Source organism: Apostichopus japonicus, chromosome 12, assembly GCF_037975245.1.
Source record: "Apostichopus japonicus isolate 1M-3 chromosome 12, ASM3797524v1, whole genome shotgun sequence".
NCBI classification, from domain to species: domain Eukaryota; kingdom Metazoa; phylum Echinodermata; class Holothuroidea; order Aspidochirotida; family Stichopodidae; genus Apostichopus; species Apostichopus japonicus.
The window spans coordinates 25,931,926-25,952,228 of NC_092572.1; the positions used below are offsets into that span (position 1 = coordinate 25,931,926).

Genomic DNA, 20,303 nt, shown 5'->3' on the forward strand with positions numbered 1-20,303 from the left:
TTTAACATAGAATCAGGACATTTTATGTTTTCATTAATCGGTAGTGTCTGGTCTTATTGTTTGATATCGTGGGCTGGTAATACAAATTAGGACATCTAAGAGAGTTGTAGAGACAATTATCGTCGAGCGGGATGGTCGGGGTCATTGGGAAATGCTTGCCCTTACGGTGGGACAGATTCTACAAAAGTCGGGTTTTGTGGGGAAACTACATAACTAGCTGAGTAATATTATCATTCCACACAGAGGTACTGTAGAATACAACCAATGATGGCACACGAGACACACCAATCACTACCCTTCTTCCTTTCTGGGGCAATCGGTTGATTATTTGAACGGGTCTTTTAATTGTTAATCATTCTTCTTGCCATATTTTTATTGCCTCGTTTGGGTTTTTGGCAACTTGGCATTGTCTGGTCTGTACTATGTTGCCTGTACATGCTTTCCGTTCGTTATATCATCTTAAATGTTTTAGTCTTTTTTACGTGTTATTGTTCTTATTGTCTTACTCTCTCCCTTTTTCGTCTATCTAAGTGTAAATGAGCGATTATAACGATAGGCGTATTCTTGTGTGGGCGTACCTGTATATAGTGTAGCGTTAGGCTATGGTGCGCTTGTATCGATGCATCGCTGTTTCATTACGTACGGAGGTTTTTAAATGTATCGGGCGCGGCGCGCTGATTGTGTTGCGTGCGTGTAACTTGTGTGAGTGTGTGCGTGTGGTATGAGAGAACTTTCGTGTGTTTGAAAATGTTTGGCAGAGCTAATGAATGAGGCAGTGAACACGGATGCATGGTTGACCGGCCAACACTTGTGAGCGAGTGAGTACGTTTGAGTTATATGTATGTGTGAAGTGAGCTTGTAAGTAAATTATATTTTATATTTAGTTGGTTAAGTTATTAAATGATTCCAGTAAGCCGTTGTTCCAGTTAATTGTTATTAAATGATTCCAGTAAGCGGTCCTTCCAGTTAATTGTTATTAAATGATTCCAGTAAGCCGTTGTTCTAGTTAATTGTTATTAAACTGTTCAAGTATACCGTTGTTCCAGTTAATTGTTATTACATCATTGAAGTTTACCGCTAATCTTTTGTTCCTGCATTATCTTTACAACTTCTCTCCCCTGAGTCATCATACTTTTGGGAGGGCACGCCAATACAGAAAACCCCTAAACTTACATTGGTGTCAGAAGTGTTGGAGTACTGGCTTAGTTTTAAAGATTTCGCAGAGGCACGTACGTAATTTTAGTTAAAAGAAAAGTAAACAAGTAAAGTTGTTAGCGAATTTTATTCAAGATTTTATTTCAATATCGTATTAAATCATATTAAAAGGAATTAAACAAAAATGGAAAAAGGAAAGTCAGGGGGAGATGCAAAATCCCACTTATCTTGGATTTCGCATCTCCCCCTGACTTTCCTGTTTCTAACCAAGACTCGTTCTCCCGGAATAAGCAGATGCGTTCTCAGTCTTTGGTTGACTGCTTTCTTCTGTCTCTGTGCCGCTCTGTCCAGATTATCCCTGACATGGTTGAAGGCACTTACGTATCTCCTGTGATGTTCTTGGACGCAACTGTCATATGCTCCAGCAGTTGGTATTGGCTGTTTTTCATCACTTCCTTTTATCATAAAATCCACAGGTAGACGAGCATGCCTACCAAACATCAGAAAGAATGGAGTATAACCAGTTGAAGCATGGACAGTGTTATTGTAGGCATGGATGACTTCTGGAAGATGCTCCGGCCATTTCTGTTTTTGTTCTGGTGGCAGGGTTCCTAGTAAGTTGAGAAGCGTTCTGTTCATCCTTTCGCACTGGCCATTACCGGCAGGGTGACAGGGTGTAGTGTGACATTTCTTGATACCATACATAGAACAAAGTTCTTGTATTGTATTTGCTTCAAAATTTGGTCCCTGATCACTCAGTAACCTGGCTGGACAACCATAAATCTGGAAACAGTGCTTCCACAATGCTCTGGCTGTTGTCTTTGCAGTGGTATCTTTCGTTGGGACTGTTATGGCATATTTTGTAATCAGGTCGGTCATTACCAAAACGGTTTCTCTTCCACATGTGGATCTTTCCAGGGTCAAGAAGTCCACTGCAAAGGTTTGAAATGGTGCTGATGTTTGTATCGGAACCATCGGCTCTTTCTGTTGCGATGATGTCACTTTCCTCAGGCAACATCTCTTACAACTTTTACACCTCTGTTGGATATCTGTAAACATCTGTGGCCAGTAAAACCTTTTGCACACTTGCTTGAATGTTCTATCTGCACCGAGATGGCCAGCCAAGTCATGAAGTTGTTGGAATATTTGTTCTCTCAATTCGAATGGAACAACCAGTTGCAAGTTTGGTTCACTTCCCCTGTTGTCCTTGACACTCCTGTAAAGTACACCTTCCTTCTTCACCATTCTGTCCCATTCTCGCATGAGTGTTTTCATTTCCTTACATAAGCTTGCAGTTTCCCTCGTTCGACACAATAAAATTTACCATACCATACCTCCAGTTTGCATACAAGGTATTACGATCAGGTTTTCAACTAACTGCGTGGAATATTTTGCTCTTCCCTATATGCCAGCCACAGTGTCTGTCGAATGGAATCGTTCTTTCTATAAAGAAATTGACTTCTTAAATCAAGGAAGGGGTAGCTCAGTGATTAAGGCAGGTGCCTTTCAATCATAAGGTCCCTGGTAAGAGTCACTCCAAGATTAATGTATGTTGTCCAGTTACAGAGTTGTTGACAATTGACAATTCATAATCATGGACGTTAAATATGAATCTAAGAGACTGACTTCGGTCAGCTTGCGGCTTTGATAAGCCAATGAGGCTTCTTCGCGAGTTCTTGCTTGCAGGAGGATCTGAAATACATACATACATACACACATACATACATGTATACAAGGTTGTTTGATATAAGTTTACAGTACCTTTACCAATTAAATGCAATGATTTGTTATGGAATTTCGGTAGCGCACTGTACCGAAAGATTTCGAAAAAATAGACACGTGCTAAAACCATGGTTCGACTGTAGGCCTACCCTAACAAAATTCTCAACCATTTCCCAGCAGCCACATAATGATGTTGACTTACAGTAAAGTCAATTAACTACCAACACAACATGGCACTCTAACTATGATGAGAGCAGCTGCTGAGTGACTTGTTCAATATACCTGTTTGTACTGTACATCATAAATGTACCGTTTACCATTCCAGCTGTTAAAACAAGTCTTTGTTTGAACTTTGCTGACTAATATTACAACCTGTCATTCATTTTTTTTTTTTTTTTCTTAATTTCATTCTATTTAATTTTGACGACAGTCTGAAAATTTGGATGGAAAGCAAAGTCTGGTTAATGTTCATTCATACCATATAGGTGCGTTTATAGAAGGCATAGGATTTTTTTTGTGATTTCAGCAGGGACATCTGCTAAATCAATTTAGAGAAATACCAAAATCTGACATTAAAAAATGTCCAAGCTAGAAATATTGCCTCCATGAAACTGATTATTAACCCAGCTGTGTGCATTCCTTGTAGTTCCGTTGCTGGGATGCAAAGACCGGCGCTGAAAATAATCCCAGCTTATTTGCAATTTAAGCAGGCTGTTAAAATAGTATTGTACAGTGGCTACAGTACCATAAATTTTGTTTTTCATCATATCTGTATGTGTGGTGTTGCTATGTTTATTCTCCCCCTGATCCCACAGTCCTACCCCACTAACCCCCTACCCCCCAACACTTCCTGCCTTCCTCATCCCAAAGTTTAACATTTTAGATTCAATATACAGTACAGTAGATCACTTTGGGGTTAACAGTGAAAATATATCTGTAACTTGGTAACTTAAGGAACAGCATTTTTCAAACAACATTTATTACTTTCTGAGAGCATTTTCGACTAAATTAAACAAAAACTGTTAGCAAACTGCTTAGCCACTAAAGAGCCTGTGTGAGAGAATGTTTAAAAGAAAGTGGGCTTGATGTTTCGATCCTAGCAGGATCTTTGGCAGATCCTGCTAGGATCGAAACGTCAGGCCCACTTACTTTGTACACGGTATTTTCGTCTGCATCAAACAGCATTGAAAAAAGTTTTCTCAAAGTGAACTTAAAAAATTTAATTTATGATATTAAGCAGGGTCAAGAGCCCAAATTTATTTCATGTACAGTTTGACAGGATACAGGTACTCACCTCTTTGACCTGTTTCATGTAGTTCTTGTCCTTGCCGAACGATCCATACTCGTTCTCTACCTGTACGGCGATAATCGGACCGCCGTTGCCATACTGAGGACGGGAAAAAGGAATAGTGGATTGTACTCTGTGAAACGTCCTTTATAAAAAAGATAGTTTCAAACTATACCCCTGACCTTTGTTTACAGTCAGTGAAAGACACAAATGAATGGATGTTAAAAGGAAGTAAAGGTACCTACAGGTTAAATATATCACCAACAACTCAGAGGTGATATCCTCTTCTACCATTTAACCCTTGTTCCTTCACCCTCCCATCTACCCCTCCAACACCCCCCCCCCCCCAGATGGCATGTTGTACTGTTCATTTCAAAAATGTTATTCCAAACCATTTTCTATAGGTCAGTTTAAATATAATATATAACAATATACAATTACTTACATATGTATTTATATATATACTGTATTTTGTACCTTATTTGTCAATAATGAGTTATATCTTATTTCTAATTTTTTTCTTTCTATTTCTTGTACCTTCCATTATCCCTTATTATTATTATTATTATTATTATTATATTTATTATACCTTCTATTTCTAATTTCTATTCTTATTATTTATTATTTCTCTGCTTTTGTCTATTGATATTTCCATTTTGAGTACATATGGATTTTTTCCATGATAAACATATATATATATGATACTATATATATATGACAATATATAGGTGACTGAAGCACAGTTCATGACTGTTGTTATGCAAACATCACAACCACATCTGTCATACCACTAACCAGCTTTACTTAGTTGGTAAAAGTAAGCACTTGATCCAACTTAGCATCTGTTACTTACTACTCCACACTGTATTATCAGCTGCTAACTTATTAAAATGACCATGTTTAACGAACATTTTACAGGGGTAATTGGTAAATTACAATACTTCAAGCAAGAAATGGGCTGCTTCATTTTAATTAATAGCACACGCAGCTCTCAACCTAACGAACTTGAACGACTACTGTTTGCATACAGCGCCCTCACCCTGGTAACAGATGGTCCATGACCGAAGAAGGGCACACAGTCAGTCAACAGTACGTAGATTTATCCCAGCTCGGGGGTCATGATGAAAGTAGACTTGATTGCGGGGATGTAGGACATTTATAGAGTTGGATATTATAAATAAACTAGAGCACCTCATTAATCTTAGACTGTACCTGCAGTGGGACTACTTTCGGTATTAGTTCATCAAAGTACTTCCCCATGGCATCGATGAATGTCGGGTACATAGTGCGCACCTCCATTTCATCTTCAGCTAGAAGCCAGCTGTTTCAAACGAAATAATAAGCACGAAACGAAAAATACAAGATTGGGCTGAGGTTTGTTAAGAAAATATATCTATATCAGATGTGTCTATATACAGTATTTTACTGTAGGTCGTCTGGACAGGTTGCTTTCTACAGCATAACTTAATTATATATGCTATAGCTATGTATTAACAAATGTACATCATTGTGATTTAATGTCAGAAATAAAGAAAAAGAAAAAAAATTGGTAAATACCCTTAATAGTGTTTGCAATTTAAAATTTGTGAAGTTGGTTAAAACAATATAAATTTTAAATAAAATAGGGTTTATGTACGAAAACTGTTGTGCAAAGTAATTTTTTAATTTTTAATTTTTCTTGGGGGGGGGGCACTTCCTGATATGCTACTTGTTTGTCAATGGGTTTTAAATTTTGTAGATAAATACTGTAGATAATTTACGATATAATTGTATGTAATTACTTCCATCATTAATAAATTATAGATTTTATGATACACTTTATAAATCTTCATTTTCCATCGAGTCTCACCTTGGTAGTCCACCAAACTCCCACTCTGCACAAATGTAAGGACCGGGTCTGAGAATCACGTGAAGTCCCACTCGCTTCGCAACATTTAAGAATTCACTGTGGAGAAATAGTACAAATTCCAAGTTTTTCGTGAAAGTGAGTTGTAGGGTAGTATTTAAATAAATAATAGCCAATTATGCAAGGTACTAACTCATTATCTTCCAGAAGCCAGCCCGAGAAATTTCTACAATAATTTTTTTAATAAAACTCTCTGGTAAAAACCTTAAACTTGTCTGCATCTACTGTACTACAATAGATTACTTAGACATTCGCAATTGTTATGCTGCAAGAGTAAACAATTGTGTTTTGTTGACTCTTTGCTTTGCAGAACAAGTGACCCAGTCTGATGGTTTAGTATTCAACAGTGATGAGATCATTTGTAGTGAACTAAAATTACATACACACACGCACAACTGTGCTTCACAGTCAGACCAAATACCCCATTGTTTTTTCCATTGTTCAAATCCACGTACTCTAACCTTAACAATACCCCTTAACAATAGAATTCTTGTGAGGACATAGTGGAACTGTCACACACACACAGAACTATGCTTTGCCTTCAGACCGAGGACCCATAGGCGTAGGAGGCGGGGGGGGCCTGGGGGGGCTGCAGCCCCCCAAGCAAATATTTTTGAAAAAATTCGGGCAATATGCTGAGAATTTTTCGGGCACCTATACAGTACTGAAAGAAATATAATTTGCAATGTGTTTTTGAACGGTTAAACTTATATTATTATTATCATTATTACTGAAACTGACTTGTCCAATAATTATAACCAATATGGAAGGGTAGTAACATGGCAAATGATTGTATGTTATTGGCAGGCGATGTAGTAACTGATGGATGCCTACATGATATACACATTAAGATGTTGAATTTTGGTTATATTTTTCGGGCAAGTCGTTACAGCCCCCCCCCCCCACCCCAAATCAAATTGGTCTCCTACGCCTATGCGAGGACCCCATTGTGTATTCTATTGTACAAATTCATGTACTCTAACCTTAACAATGCCCCTTAACAATAGAATTCTTGCGAGAACATGGTGATTCTTTAGAAACCACATCCGAGCACGTGGAATTCTTTTGTTTAAGTTCTCAGTCAGAATACAGAACAAACTCATGCACACACATACAAACGCACACATCAAATACTGTACACTAATTAGCATACTGTATATTTGGGGATCACTGTACTATGTAATGTAACAAAGGAAAAGAAGCATACATTAACTCTCAATGAATTACCTTCCTGAATTTGTTCAAGCAACCAGTGTACATGTGTCAACTATTAACAATGGCATTCGATTTTGGAGTTATCACAGCCTGGTTTCCTCCCACATACATGGCTGGAGACTTGATCCAAGTCTAAACTTTGACATCATCAAGCATTGAAGCCACACACGCTTCAATCCCCTTAAATATATATCGTTATCTATTTTAATTAAAAATTTCTGTTTGTTTTCTGCAGTGAGGTGGGTTTTGAAAATGCTCAACCTAACATTGAACCTCTTGAAATGACAAATCTAAAGATGATGGCATTTGGTTTCAACCTAACATTGAACCTCTTGAAATGACAAATCTAATGATGTGTGGCATTTGGTTTCAGGTTCAACACTGTTCTACACATCCTACCCTTGACAATTATATGAATAGCAAACAAACAAAAAGGTTTCAGAATCTTAGCCGCACGATGACATCAGAATTTACCAAATGACAGCTCCGAGAAACCACTTCAAACTATTATATGATCTCTATCAAATGAAACTAGAATTTTTTTTTAGCTGATTGGAAATAGAGGGAGGGGTTGCTTTTCTTCACCAATAATCCCTGAAATATGAGTCACATATATACCATCGCTGGGTCTGTTTCTCGTTTCAAGGTTCTCATTATGGAGTTATAAATATCACACAGAGTCAAACAACCAGAAATAATGCCTGAGATTCATGTTTTTTGGGGGGTTTTTTTTGCCATTTTAAATGATCTAGCAAATTTTGATGACATTTCATGCAGTTTATGGTATCTCCAGGCTTGCAAAATTCTGTACCAGCATAATACTGTAAGCTGTTCAGTGGTATTATTAAATTGCATTGATATGGTACTGGGTACAATACCACGTTGAGCTGCAAACAGTACACACTGCACGTTTGTGCAAATTCTACATGGGCAGCCCTTATCTACAGTATAAAGTACTGTAGGAAGGAAAAGCTAACCATCATGGGATGGTATTGTTCATACATGTATAAAGTGCTATAAGGAACAATTTCCACAACATATGCCATCATAGATCCAGCAAGCTTCAAGTTTTAGTGAAAAATCTGTATGTTTTACAATGTATATTTCCTGATAATAAAAAACATGTTTTTTTCTTCTTCTTGTTTGGTGCACATTATGCTGATTCTAAAATACCGAAGGACCATTTCAAACTTTTCAGGCAAAGATCATCAATGTCAACCATATTTTAATTCACCTTGAAAATATGAAAAAAATAAAATGGTAACTTAATAGTTTCACAGGGCTCCATGTGGACCTATAGAGGAAGACTTCACAGACTGACAAAGTGGTATTCACAAATGACTCAACATTTGGGAGCCACGATATCTCCAAACTGGAGCAAAGCTTTCCTCCTCTGTTATTTCACTGGCATCGCAAACATTTATACTAGAGGCTAAAGGGCACGTAACTGTTTTAAGAATACATGTCAACTTTTGTCTCACAAATGTTCACTTGTAGTCTTGTAAGGGTGTGGCTGGGAGTGAACATAAACTGTCTGCGAAGAGAGTTCACTGGATGGAGTAAAAAATACAGCCTTAAATATCAAACTAATCATAATAGAAATAATAATGCTAATATATGAGTATTTGAGAAATAAAAATGCTACTAATAATGCTAATAATAATGCTAAAAACAACAACGATGACGACAATAATGATAACGATGATAATGATAATCATGATAATATAAATAATAATGATAATTATGATAATATAAATAATAATGATAATAATGATAATCATACACTGTATGTTCGATTCCGTACTGAACCTAAACTTGTATACATGTTGCTCGATAGCTACTTAATGTTAAATACAGTGCAAGGTTTTGTAATACTTTACCATATATACTTACACGATATCTAAGTTAGCTTTGAAATGGTATGTTCCTCTGCTTGGTTCATGAGCATTCCATGGTACATAACTGTTAAGAAAACAAAACAAAACAAATGAAGAAATTTATCAAATTTTGTTAATAACAATAACTATTTTCAACCTAAGTCCTAAGAAATCAATTTTGTGCATAACAAATAGTTATTATTTTTAACGTAAGTCCTCGTGCTTAGTAATAACTTTCGATATTTAAAGGATAAATTTACGAGCTTCTAATCACTACTCAGATTGCAAATGAATGTTCAAACATGGGCCTACCATAAGTAATGTTTCCATAGAAATGGCAGAACTACATTTGGGACATTCATCAAACATGATATTAAATCGCCTGGGACGCTCCTTGCAATGTACATTACACTGATGACTACAATGATGATGGTTTCTCGGTGCAAGTCTAAAATTATGTTAATTTATTGATTTTATTAATAATAATCTAACGACACAAGAAATGTAAATGTTACAAAACATATTATTGGAATCAAAGAACAGAGAACCCTCAGATAACATTCCAGCTCACCAGTCCTTAGAAAAATGTGTAATGAATCGTCAAATAATGTTATTTACAGGCGGTCACAAAAGTCATAGTTTTCCAAAATATTGAATACTGTGCTGCATCAGAGGAACTGACAGATTGTTCACTTGACTAAAAGCTAAGCTACTCACTTCTTAGTGTTTTGATGACATATTGTACTTCAAAGCAGAAAATTCAAGTAAGAGGTCTTTCTATGATTTACAAGTTATGAAACCTCAACCCTACTCCAAGTAGTATTCTGTACAGGTTCAGTTCTTAATCTGTCTAAATTAAGATGCAAGAAGTCCCCTCATTTATGGAATGACCCATGAAATTTTTACTGGTAAATTTAGTGTTAACCATCCAGCTTGGTCACTTAAATCCAATGAGGGAGAAGGAAAAAAACTTACGTTGTGACAGTGTTCAATCCCCCAGCTTTCATTTTCAACAGCCGATCCTCCCAATATTCTGGAACGACTCTAAAGTAATGCATGCTTCCCGACAGAATTCTTAATTTCTTTCCATCCAGGTAAAAATCTGTCCCTTTGGTCTCCATGCTGGCTGTCGTGGCTAACTTAGTCTGCAGAGGAGAGAGTTGTTTGGCAAGATTCCAACGGTGTACGTACCAAAATATAAAAGCACAAAAAGCAAAGAAGATGAGACACCATCGAAATAAATGAACTGGACGAATCGAGTAGGCCTTCATATTAAACACGGCTGGAGTCCTCACTGAGGAAGGTGTTGATCTGCTTTGCTGTTGCATGTTCTAGATAGCGTAATGTAGCCAGTTCTTATGCAGTAACTGACCAAACTTTAGCGTCAACTGTGGTATAAAGTTTAGTGACTTCCTTCAGTTAACATCACTGTGGCATAACCAAGGATAGACCTGACAATTTCTGTCAATGTTAGGCTATGTAGACTTCATACTCATTGAATTTAAGGAACGTTTAGCCTAGTTATGTAAAGTAAAAATGTTCACAACACCATTAGGCATTAGGTCTACTTAGGAACTTGACTCAGTCTGTGGCACCATCTTTTGGTGAGGATTACTAGGAATGTTGCTATTGGTACATGCCCACTTCTAATAGGGTAAAGGTTGGCTACCTTCTGTATTTCGTTCTTGTCCAGTTACTGTTGGGGTCCTTGTCCTATAACCAAACTGATGGTTACGTTGCCGGTCAAAAAGACTGACTAGTAGTACAGTAGTAGTACTTAGTACTGTCGTGGTAACGTTAAGTATACTTAGGCTAGGGCCTCTGGTACTTTCTGGGGCTAGGCCTAGTTCACAATCACAATCCGACTAACGAAACAGTGAAACCAAAATATAACAGATCGTGGAACAAGCTAATTTTTCGTTAGTTTCAAAAACAGTTTATATTTTCATGGTACCAGCAACTCCCAAGGTCCTCTAATTCCGATTTCTTAATGGTTAGTGCCAGGTACCCGGAATTTAGCGAAAATGGTCCTTGTGTGTGTTAACACTACGTTACGAAGATCAGCTGCATTCGTTATGAACTCGCTAGTTTGAGCTTCTTCAATCATTCGTTAAAGTCTTAATGAAGATGTCAAAGTTCTTGGAATGGCTGACAGAATTAATGTAAGCCGACAGTTACTCCACATCGATGAATTTTCTCGGAATTCGCTACGTTTGAATATACCAAGACAAGGTATGCAAAAACTAAAAGTAGTTGCAGTTGCCAACGATGCGCATAAAATTTGTACGCTGTAATGTACATGGTATACAAGAGAATCAGTGACTTTTGATCAGCGTGTCAGAAAATCAAGAACCCCACAGAACTTGATATCATAGAAGCAACTTCCAGCGTGTCCTTTGCAGCAATTTGAAGACCAACAGCTCAGCCAGAAGCATTAACAACACTGCTACTTATGTAGCGGCACAAAAATAGGCAATTAAGTGCCCAGTTCAATTTCTAGATTCTAAGATATTCTTGACAGATATAGTAACATGAAATACACAGAATTGTGAGACGCTTCTAATGGTATATGTATGCGGAATGAAAAAAGAAAAGGAATCTTTAACATGTTTTCATAAAAAAGTGGTTCCACGAAACAGTTTGTTGCTGTATTGCTGTTATAGTTTTGCTGGGATCTAAGAACACTTGAAAGTGCCTGCTATGGATTACATTTGAATGTAAACCCCTCGCCGCCAGGTTGGGCCCAGGGGACATGCCCCCTTCACTTTCAGACTAATGTGCCCCATCCCACCCCTTTAATTTTCCCACCTTCATGACGTGAGCAAACACTTGACAAGTAACAGCACATGCATGAGTATCAATTGTGCCTCTCCTTAAATTATTGATGCCCTCCCCCCCCCCCCCCCCAATAATTGTTGGTGCCCATCCAACTCGGAGTACCTGTTCCCCAGGGGCCTAAACATTTCTGTAAAGCCGGCTACATTTCGGTCTAATCAACTGACTTAGCATTGTGAACAATATATGGCTGGGCTTTCTGCTCTGTGTAACTAATTAAGGGACTAACGTAAGATTGTACAACATTTGGAGCATGCTAGGATTTTTTTCTTTTCAAAAAGTTAAAACAACTATGTAATTCGTGGCTAAAAAACCGAGAGTTGTAATTCATTTCAACTAGTACATTTCCCCCACAAAATTCAAGCTAATATACTGCATCAAATGTTAATAGATTTGAAAATAAAAGATATTTTGATGATAAAGTTAGAATTTCGTCGAAACCTGTTTAATTGCTTTACTGCGTAGGCATTCTTGCTCTAGTCATTGTTTTGAGTGTATCAAGATGGCGCGGATGACATTCAAAATGCTGCAAAGCGCATTGTTATCAGCAGGTTTGATATGGCTTCTATGTGTAAATTTCTGTGTTGCACGTACCCTTACACAGACTAAACTTACAATGAACTTCCATAACAACTCCCTGATTACACTACATTAATATGTGTTCTCGATAAGCCTGCGTACTGTTAAATGAATTCAAAGGTTTTATGTCATAGGTATCACAATGACTCTGTAACTGTTGCAAGTGTCGTAGGCAAGGACTGTTTGCCACGCAATACATACGTAGTTACAATATACGCGTTCAACTGTCAAGGTCCACAAACTATAAACTAGTGCAATGTAAATACTACGGTGGCTGCTTGGGGACATGTTTAGGTAAAAAGAATGAGTCGAATATTTCGAGATCATATGTCCGACTTTCGAGACTAAAAGTAGTACCTCCGAGAATTTTAATTTCAAATTTTGAATATCAAGGTCGAAGTGTGGGTTTTTAAAGTAGAAAATTTGAGATTGTTAGCCGAAATAAAGATCGAGGAAGCTGAACCACCAATTTAAATATCAAAATTTCGTTGCTTGCAAGTGAAGTTTTGTGTGATACCTTGTTATCTTTAGCTGGACCTAGATGTTCATGGCTGCTTAAACACTGTGTTGTATTGACCGTAGCTGCATATATTGACTGTGCACTAGTGTCTAATTACCGACGGTAGAAAGCTGTGTGAGTGTTTTCTGGGATCGATGGTGGTGTCTAACACTTATGTTACACCGCATTCGAAAGTAGGCCAGATAACCGGCATCAGAGTTTCTTTGTGCTCGAGTCTTCACTCCCTTTAAATTATTTAAGTATGCCTGCGAGTCACTTTGATGTTTTTGTTTAAGTTTGTTCTTCTTCCTAAAAAGCCAGCGCATTATCCTCAACTTGAGTTTGCTCTCAATGAGACTACGATGGCCTACTCTAATGTATTATAAGCATGATACCCCTCACCACCACAGACCAGATTTTAACTTTTTGTTAGCAGCCTCACGTAAAGTGCGGGCGGCCTTCTCTAAAATTTGCACTTCATTTAAAAAATATATATATGCAAGGACTCAGAAATGAGAAAACGTGAAACCCAAAATATTCGGAACAAATGACTTGGTTGAAATTCAGTTAGTGGAATCGACGGGGTGAGGTGGAGGGGGGGGGGGGTGGTGATGTACTGTTGTACAGTTAAGAAAATTCCGATTTGGAAGCGTATTTGGCCTTGAAACTTTCGAGCATGACATATCATTTTTGTTTAACTAAATCCGCATTAAAACTTCATAGCAGATAATATTCGATACTGCCATCAATAATGAAACCAGTTCACCGAGGAATTCATAACCTTGAAATGTGTGGTATATCACTGCCCAAAAACAACATTCCGAAAATTGCTACCAGCATATGTTGATTGTATGATCCGCTATATACAAGAGCGTTATACGCCATGAATCCGACGTAGTAACTGATATATATATGTTTCTTTCCTTTTCTTCTTTTTTTTTCTTTTTTAGTGTAATGTATACCTTTTTAAGAAAAAAAAAAACAGGTAATATATTACAATTCCAAACTAACAAGAGAAGATAAATATTATTGCTGCCAGTAATTGTGTGACCTGAATGTGACGAGGTGCATGGATGAGTCTAACATCATGTCTAACACACCACGAGAAAGTGTTTGGTAAATATTTCATAAAAATAGTCGAAGGTCAAACTTGTTCGTCACCAATTATTATCAATGTTAGACTAAATTGCGTGTAACTACCCTACATAGAAAACTGTAACATTCACTGTACAAACACAAATACAACAGCTTCCCATTGCAGCATGTCTAGATAACTCGATCGATTTTAATTTTTTGAAGGATAATTTAAGGCGAAGTCAAGCAATTATTCGAACAGTTAATAAGTAGCCTCCATTGCTGCACATTATTCTTACCGTATGAACGTCATTTCCACGGGTGGTCGTTTGGGTCTTCCTGTTTTCCTATATGTAAAAATGAAATATCAATAAAAACGGAAAAAGGGGTTTGTTTTACACTAATCTAGCTTCATTCTTTCATTGTGTTACATTTTTTACTTTTCATTCGACTGCCAATTATTGCTGACGAAAGTCAAAACATTACTCCTTATTTGTCAATTATGTGTCATATCTTATTTCTCTGGTTTTCTCTATTAATATTTTCTTTGAAGTAAAACGTGGATGTTTGTTATAATATTTATATATATATATATATATATATATATATATATATATATATATATATATATATATATATATATACATATATATATATATATATATATACATATATACATATATATATAAACATATATATATATATATATATATATACACACATATATATATATAAATATATGTATATATATACATATATAATATAAAAGATAAACAAGCGAATATTTTTAACAACCACATACTGCTATATTTCGGAGTGGTCACCACTCCATCGTAGCGAGCTACGGGTTAAAGCTATTCTAATCCCTATTTACTTTTTATTGCTGGTTGTTCTATTCATTCCTAGTTTAAAAATATTCTCTAAACAAATTTGCTGGTTGTTCCAATCATTCCTAGTTTAAAAATCACTCATGCTTATCACTGTTGTCGTCTTTGGATGTATATTAGCCCTTGTATTTAATTAATCTTGTACAATTGCCTGACGATGGAGTGGTGACCACTCCGAAATATAGCAGTATGTCGTTGTTAAAAATATTCGCTTGTTTATCTTTTATATTATCAGTATGGACCACTACTATATATATCTATATATATATATATATATATATATATATATATATATATATATATATAAATATATAAATACATATATATATTAGAGATATATATATATATATATGTATATATATATACATATCTATATCTATATCTATATATATATATTAGATATATATATATATATATCTAATATATATATATATATATTTATATATTTATATATATATATATATATATATTTATATATATATATATATATATATATATATATATATATATATATATATATATATATATATATATATATATATATATATATATATATATATATATATATATATATATATATATATATATATGAGCACACATACATCCCATCTCATCATATATAGCTGTAAAACGATTCATAGGTTAGCCTACTTATATAAACCCAAAACCCCCTTCTTTCTTTTCTTTTTTGGATTATTAACTTACCATGTTTTGCTCCATTGCTCGTTTTCTGGTAACCTATTGAAAAGTGAATAGTAATTAATTAACCACTATTATAACACATTTAGTTGCTGGTATTATTATACCGCGTGGCATTTTAGGCAATACCGTACCACACAATGTTCCCATGCCACGCATGCATTGATAAAACAGGCACATCATATGTATATAACATCTTTTGTATATATTAATGCTGAGACAGTATATATATCAGGCTATTGGTTATATACCAGTATAAATAAGTCGAAAATTAAGTCATGCATTTGAATAAATATAGTCACAGTTTATCCATGCATAGTATAATGGCATTTTTTAGAGGCTCTGAAATCATGCATATAGGTATAATAAGCACGTACCGTACCGTACAGTACAGACTGTAATGGGTTGGCGTCAGTTCTGTCGCCCAGAGTGTGTTTCAAGGTCAACATAGAACGGCTTCCAGTCGTCAGACATTTTCGTTATCAAAAGCGATTTTATAGGCCCACTTTTATATGCCCAGTCTGTCATATAGACCTATACTGTTTGTACATAGAATACATACAGTATAAACCTATACTGTTTGTACATATAATACATGTGACATATTCGAAATACACTACAGTTTCTACTGGCAACTTTATAACTAAATTTGAACCGTTTCTACTCGGCTGACTATATGTCAATCGCCGGGTGGTATTATCAATGATGTGTACCCCCCCCCCCCACCAACCTCCCCCATCTGCTTTCAGAATAATGGGATGGTGCGGGGATAGTTGCTGGGAGGGAGACAGTAGATTATTTATAAGGATTGTGGACAATGGAATAGGGAGGGCAGATGGTGGGGGGGGGGGGGGTCGGGTGACACATAATGTTGAAGGAAGAAGTAAAACATATGGTGGATGGAATACGGTATCTATCACAGCACTTTTTATTTTCTTGGACAACGATAGGTTATACGCCGAGCGGCAGATTGCCCTACCGGTTAACCGCTTAACTGGTTTACTGGTTTACCCGTTTTTTATAATGCTTGACATGTGACTTTGTGTACCCAGATTGGATATCCATGCTAAGTATCTAGACATGCAATCGAGATTTGAAATTGTATGGAAACGGCGCTTTTCCAAGTTTATTTACGTAAACAGCTATAACTAGTGTTCTAAGATAAGTTACCGTAATATCCCAAATGGCCATGGGTATATGGAAATACACACTAATCTATATTCTCGTGGGAATTTCATTTCATGTCATTTCTTGAAACCAGTATACATAGACATATATTAATAAAAACAACATGAGTGGAAAGCCCTATTTCAAATACCAACATGTTAACAACATGTGATGTAACAATTTAGAAAATTAATGTATAAATAGTAGGTAAAATTCTCAAAAGGTTCACATGATGCACATGCACATAAAATGACAATACAATAACTGAAATTTTACTAAAATTTCTAAATGATCAACCTGGATGAATATTGCAGTACGATAAATGAAATCATTCCTGTACATGCAGTTGAATTCTGTGTTTCGGCAAGATATTTACGGATCTCTGAGGTTTCTGCTGGATTTAATCAAGAGACCCCGTATGTGAGACATATGTGATGAGTGGTTATTGTCTTTCCACATTTTCTTCGTCATTCTGACGACTTCATTTACTATAGCAGCTGCCTTCACAATTTCTCTCAATGACTTGAATATGTATTCAAAATATATGTGATGTATACTTAAGAAACTTCCATTAGCCCTCCAGTAGAAAATAACACCATAGTGAGTCGGTTACCGGTGACCGGTGACCGATTACCGGTTACCGTATACATATGGGCTAAACAAATGTTTGAGGAAATTAAAAATTACCCTTCGAGGGCGTGATCCAGATCCAGAAGACGACATTTTGAACCTAATGAATGGAAAGGAATCGTTACAAGGTTATATGAATATGCATAGGGCCTATTATAAAGCTTCCGTCATTTTAGAACATATGCATATTCATATCAATGAACAAAATCTAGTCTACATCATGTCGAGAAACTTTTATGGTTGTTAGTTAATACTTCCATGCAGGAAAAGAAAGAAAATTGAAAACAAAATAATATTTGACAAATTGAAATATTACGAATCGAAAAATGAAGCTATTCAGAGTCTATTAATTAGCTTAGTGGATTCAGGAATCATTAATGCATGAGCAAAAACTGATATTTAGAAAAATCACGTTGCAATAATAACGGTAAGTATAAATACATTGTTCCTGTTATTGCCACTGAATATTCATATGGTTATTATAAAGTTAATATATAAATACCTTACCTGTGTTTTGTCCGAAATGGAGGCTGAAAGATATGTGAGTGTGCACAAACAGTGATGTATTCCTACACTAAAATGTGACTTTGTTGTAACCCTGTCCTTTCAGTCTGTTACGTCTTAATAAGGTCTTCCCAACCGTAGCGTCACTTTTACAGGCACGTAATTTGATATTAACACACGCTTAAGCAACTGCATAAACTGTAAAGAAACTGGCCTGGACGGGTGTACAGTAGACACTCAGTAGGTCTACATGAAGGGTGGTAAGAAGTTTATCAGCCCGTATCTACAGTATGTTGACATAACTACCGTGGACTTTAACTTCCCTGGGCTGGTAATCTGAGAGGTTTTACTTGATCAAGTCGTTTAACTTTATTTGCGCAACAGTCTGTTTTAGAGTTCAGTATAACCGAAGACAATGAGCAGCGGCCGGGGTGTATAATACATGAATAAGATAAAGTGTATTGACAGCATATCTATCACGCCTAACCTGTACGATATTAGAAATGTTTGCCAATCAAAAATATCCCAATAACGATATTATTGTTCTATAGACGTAAACTATAGAAATTATGCTTACGGTAATCGCAACCATCATGTCCAAGAGGATCGGTTCGTCAGCGCGGACTTTTCATTACAGTACTGGTAAATGGGCCAATAATTGTTAGTATATATTGTATGGAAAACCATCAAATTACTTTGATATCATGAAAATATCGTACCGTGCATATAACTTCATAAGTAAGTTTTGTATTTCTTAAAAGTTGAAAAGTATTAAAAGTTTATAATTTTCAGAAGTTTCAATAGTTTCAAAGGTTTCAAAAGTTTCAAAAGTTTCAAAAATTTCAAAAGTTTCAAAAGTTTCAAAAGTTTCAAAAGTTTCAAAAGTTCCAAAGTTTCAAGTTTCAAAGTTTCAAAAGTCAAAAAGTTTCAAAAGTCAAAACGTTTCAAAGTTTAAATGGTTTGTAGCTTTGTAATACCGCTGCATGTGAACATTTTCTTGATGGATATTGTAGCAATTTATAAGTTTCAGTATTATTATTCAGTAATTTATTTATGAAATGGACTGAAATGTACAAAGAGCCACTTTGCTTGGTTTTATGATGCCTTTTCCCTTTCTCCCCTGGTTTTTGTGCACATTAATCTGAGAAAGGTTATTGATACAAGACCTACTAGCTATTTAGACTGTCTTACTTAGTCACCACGTGGAGTTCCTACTATGAATTTTTCAGCCAGTTATACTACTATGAAATTTATCAGCAATGGCAAACATTATCTAGGCTCAAAAAGTACGTGCTAACACTGTCAGCACTCTTCCGATAACAATCGTGTCGTTTAAAGGGGTATTCCGGGGCTGCAATAAACTTGCTGGCGTTTTTACTGCATGCTTAAAGGATGACTCCATGCACTAAATAAATTTTGATATGTGGTCGACAGTCAGAAACCTATGCTATCAGCCCAGGTTGTATTTCGATCACACCTTTAATTTTTGAGAAGCTGACTCAGGTAAATCATTTGAAAGTCACTGGATAATATAGACTTACTACACAGACCTTTAATTCAATTTCTCAGATGCAACAAAGAAACTCAATGGGGACTTTGTATCTAAGTACTCTTACCGATAAAATATATATTCTAAAAGTGGTGGGGTACCCCTCTGCTGAGACATCGCCTGTTAGACCCCTCCCTAGCACGGACGTCAGCGAATATTATTTCCCCGACCCCTGAAAATCCGAATTCGTAACAGAGTGTGGAGAATATATGGTGTCATATATCAGTGAAATGTCATCTATCAGTAATACCTTATGCTAAATTAGTCCCAACCCTTTAAATGGGGGGGGCGGTGCAGGCGGGGGGGGGCTGCCCCGCTCACACCATGGAGGATGGTTTGGCGCCTTCTCACCCTGAAGCAGCCTACTGTTGGTGAAGTTATGCTATATGGACACAATAATAACCACTTGCTTACAGAGTGGCGGATGCAGGATTTTAAGAAGAATTAGCAATGAATTAGGAATGAGGTCGATGAAGTGGATTCCCAAGTATAGGGAATTCTGGGGTTCCAGACCCCAGTAATATAAACAAAACGTATGGTGCGTTCTGGGACAAAGGCCTACCTAGCCTATTAATTTGTCCTGTAATTAGTATATATATATACACACGAGGTTGTGCTAATAACTACATATATTCTTTGTGTGAGGTCGAAAGGGAGCGAGGTTGGTGCGAGGGGGGGGGGGGGGGGAGATGGGGTGTACACGACGAACACTTCTAG

At 36.3% G+C, this 20,303-nt stretch overlaps 1 protein-coding gene across 4 annotated transcripts in view; it reads right to left on the minus strand.

The window, feature by feature from the left end:
- LOC139978044 (beta-galactosidase-1-like protein 2) overlaps positions 1 to 18,272 on the minus strand; it is a 44,005-nt gene extending 25,733 nt beyond the window's left edge. For 2 of the 4 annotated variants that reach the window (XR_011796888.1, XM_071987989.1), the window contains exons 1-5: positions 10,139 to 11,466; positions 9,180 to 9,248; positions 6,015 to 6,110; positions 5,378 to 5,486; positions 4,172 to 4,264 (exon numbers count right to left, since the gene is read on the minus strand). Coding sequence is in view for 3 of the 4 variants with exons in the window: in XM_071987989.1 (XP_071844090.1) it covers positions 4,172 to 4,264; positions 5,378 to 5,486; positions 6,015 to 6,110; positions 9,180 to 9,248; positions 10,139 to 10,491 (720 nt within the window). In the remaining variant the exon portion in view is untranslated. Of the gene's footprint in view, positions 1 to 4,171; positions 4,265 to 5,377; positions 5,487 to 6,014; positions 6,111 to 9,179; positions 9,249 to 10,138; positions 11,467 to 14,449; positions 14,498 to 15,742; positions 15,776 to 16,113; positions 16,201 to 17,590; positions 17,634 to 18,040 lie in introns of those variants that run through there. The other 2 variants (XM_071987991.1, XM_071987990.1) reach the window with 2 other exon arrangements.
- Between the last annotated feature and the right edge of the window lie 2,031 nt (positions 18,273 to 20,303).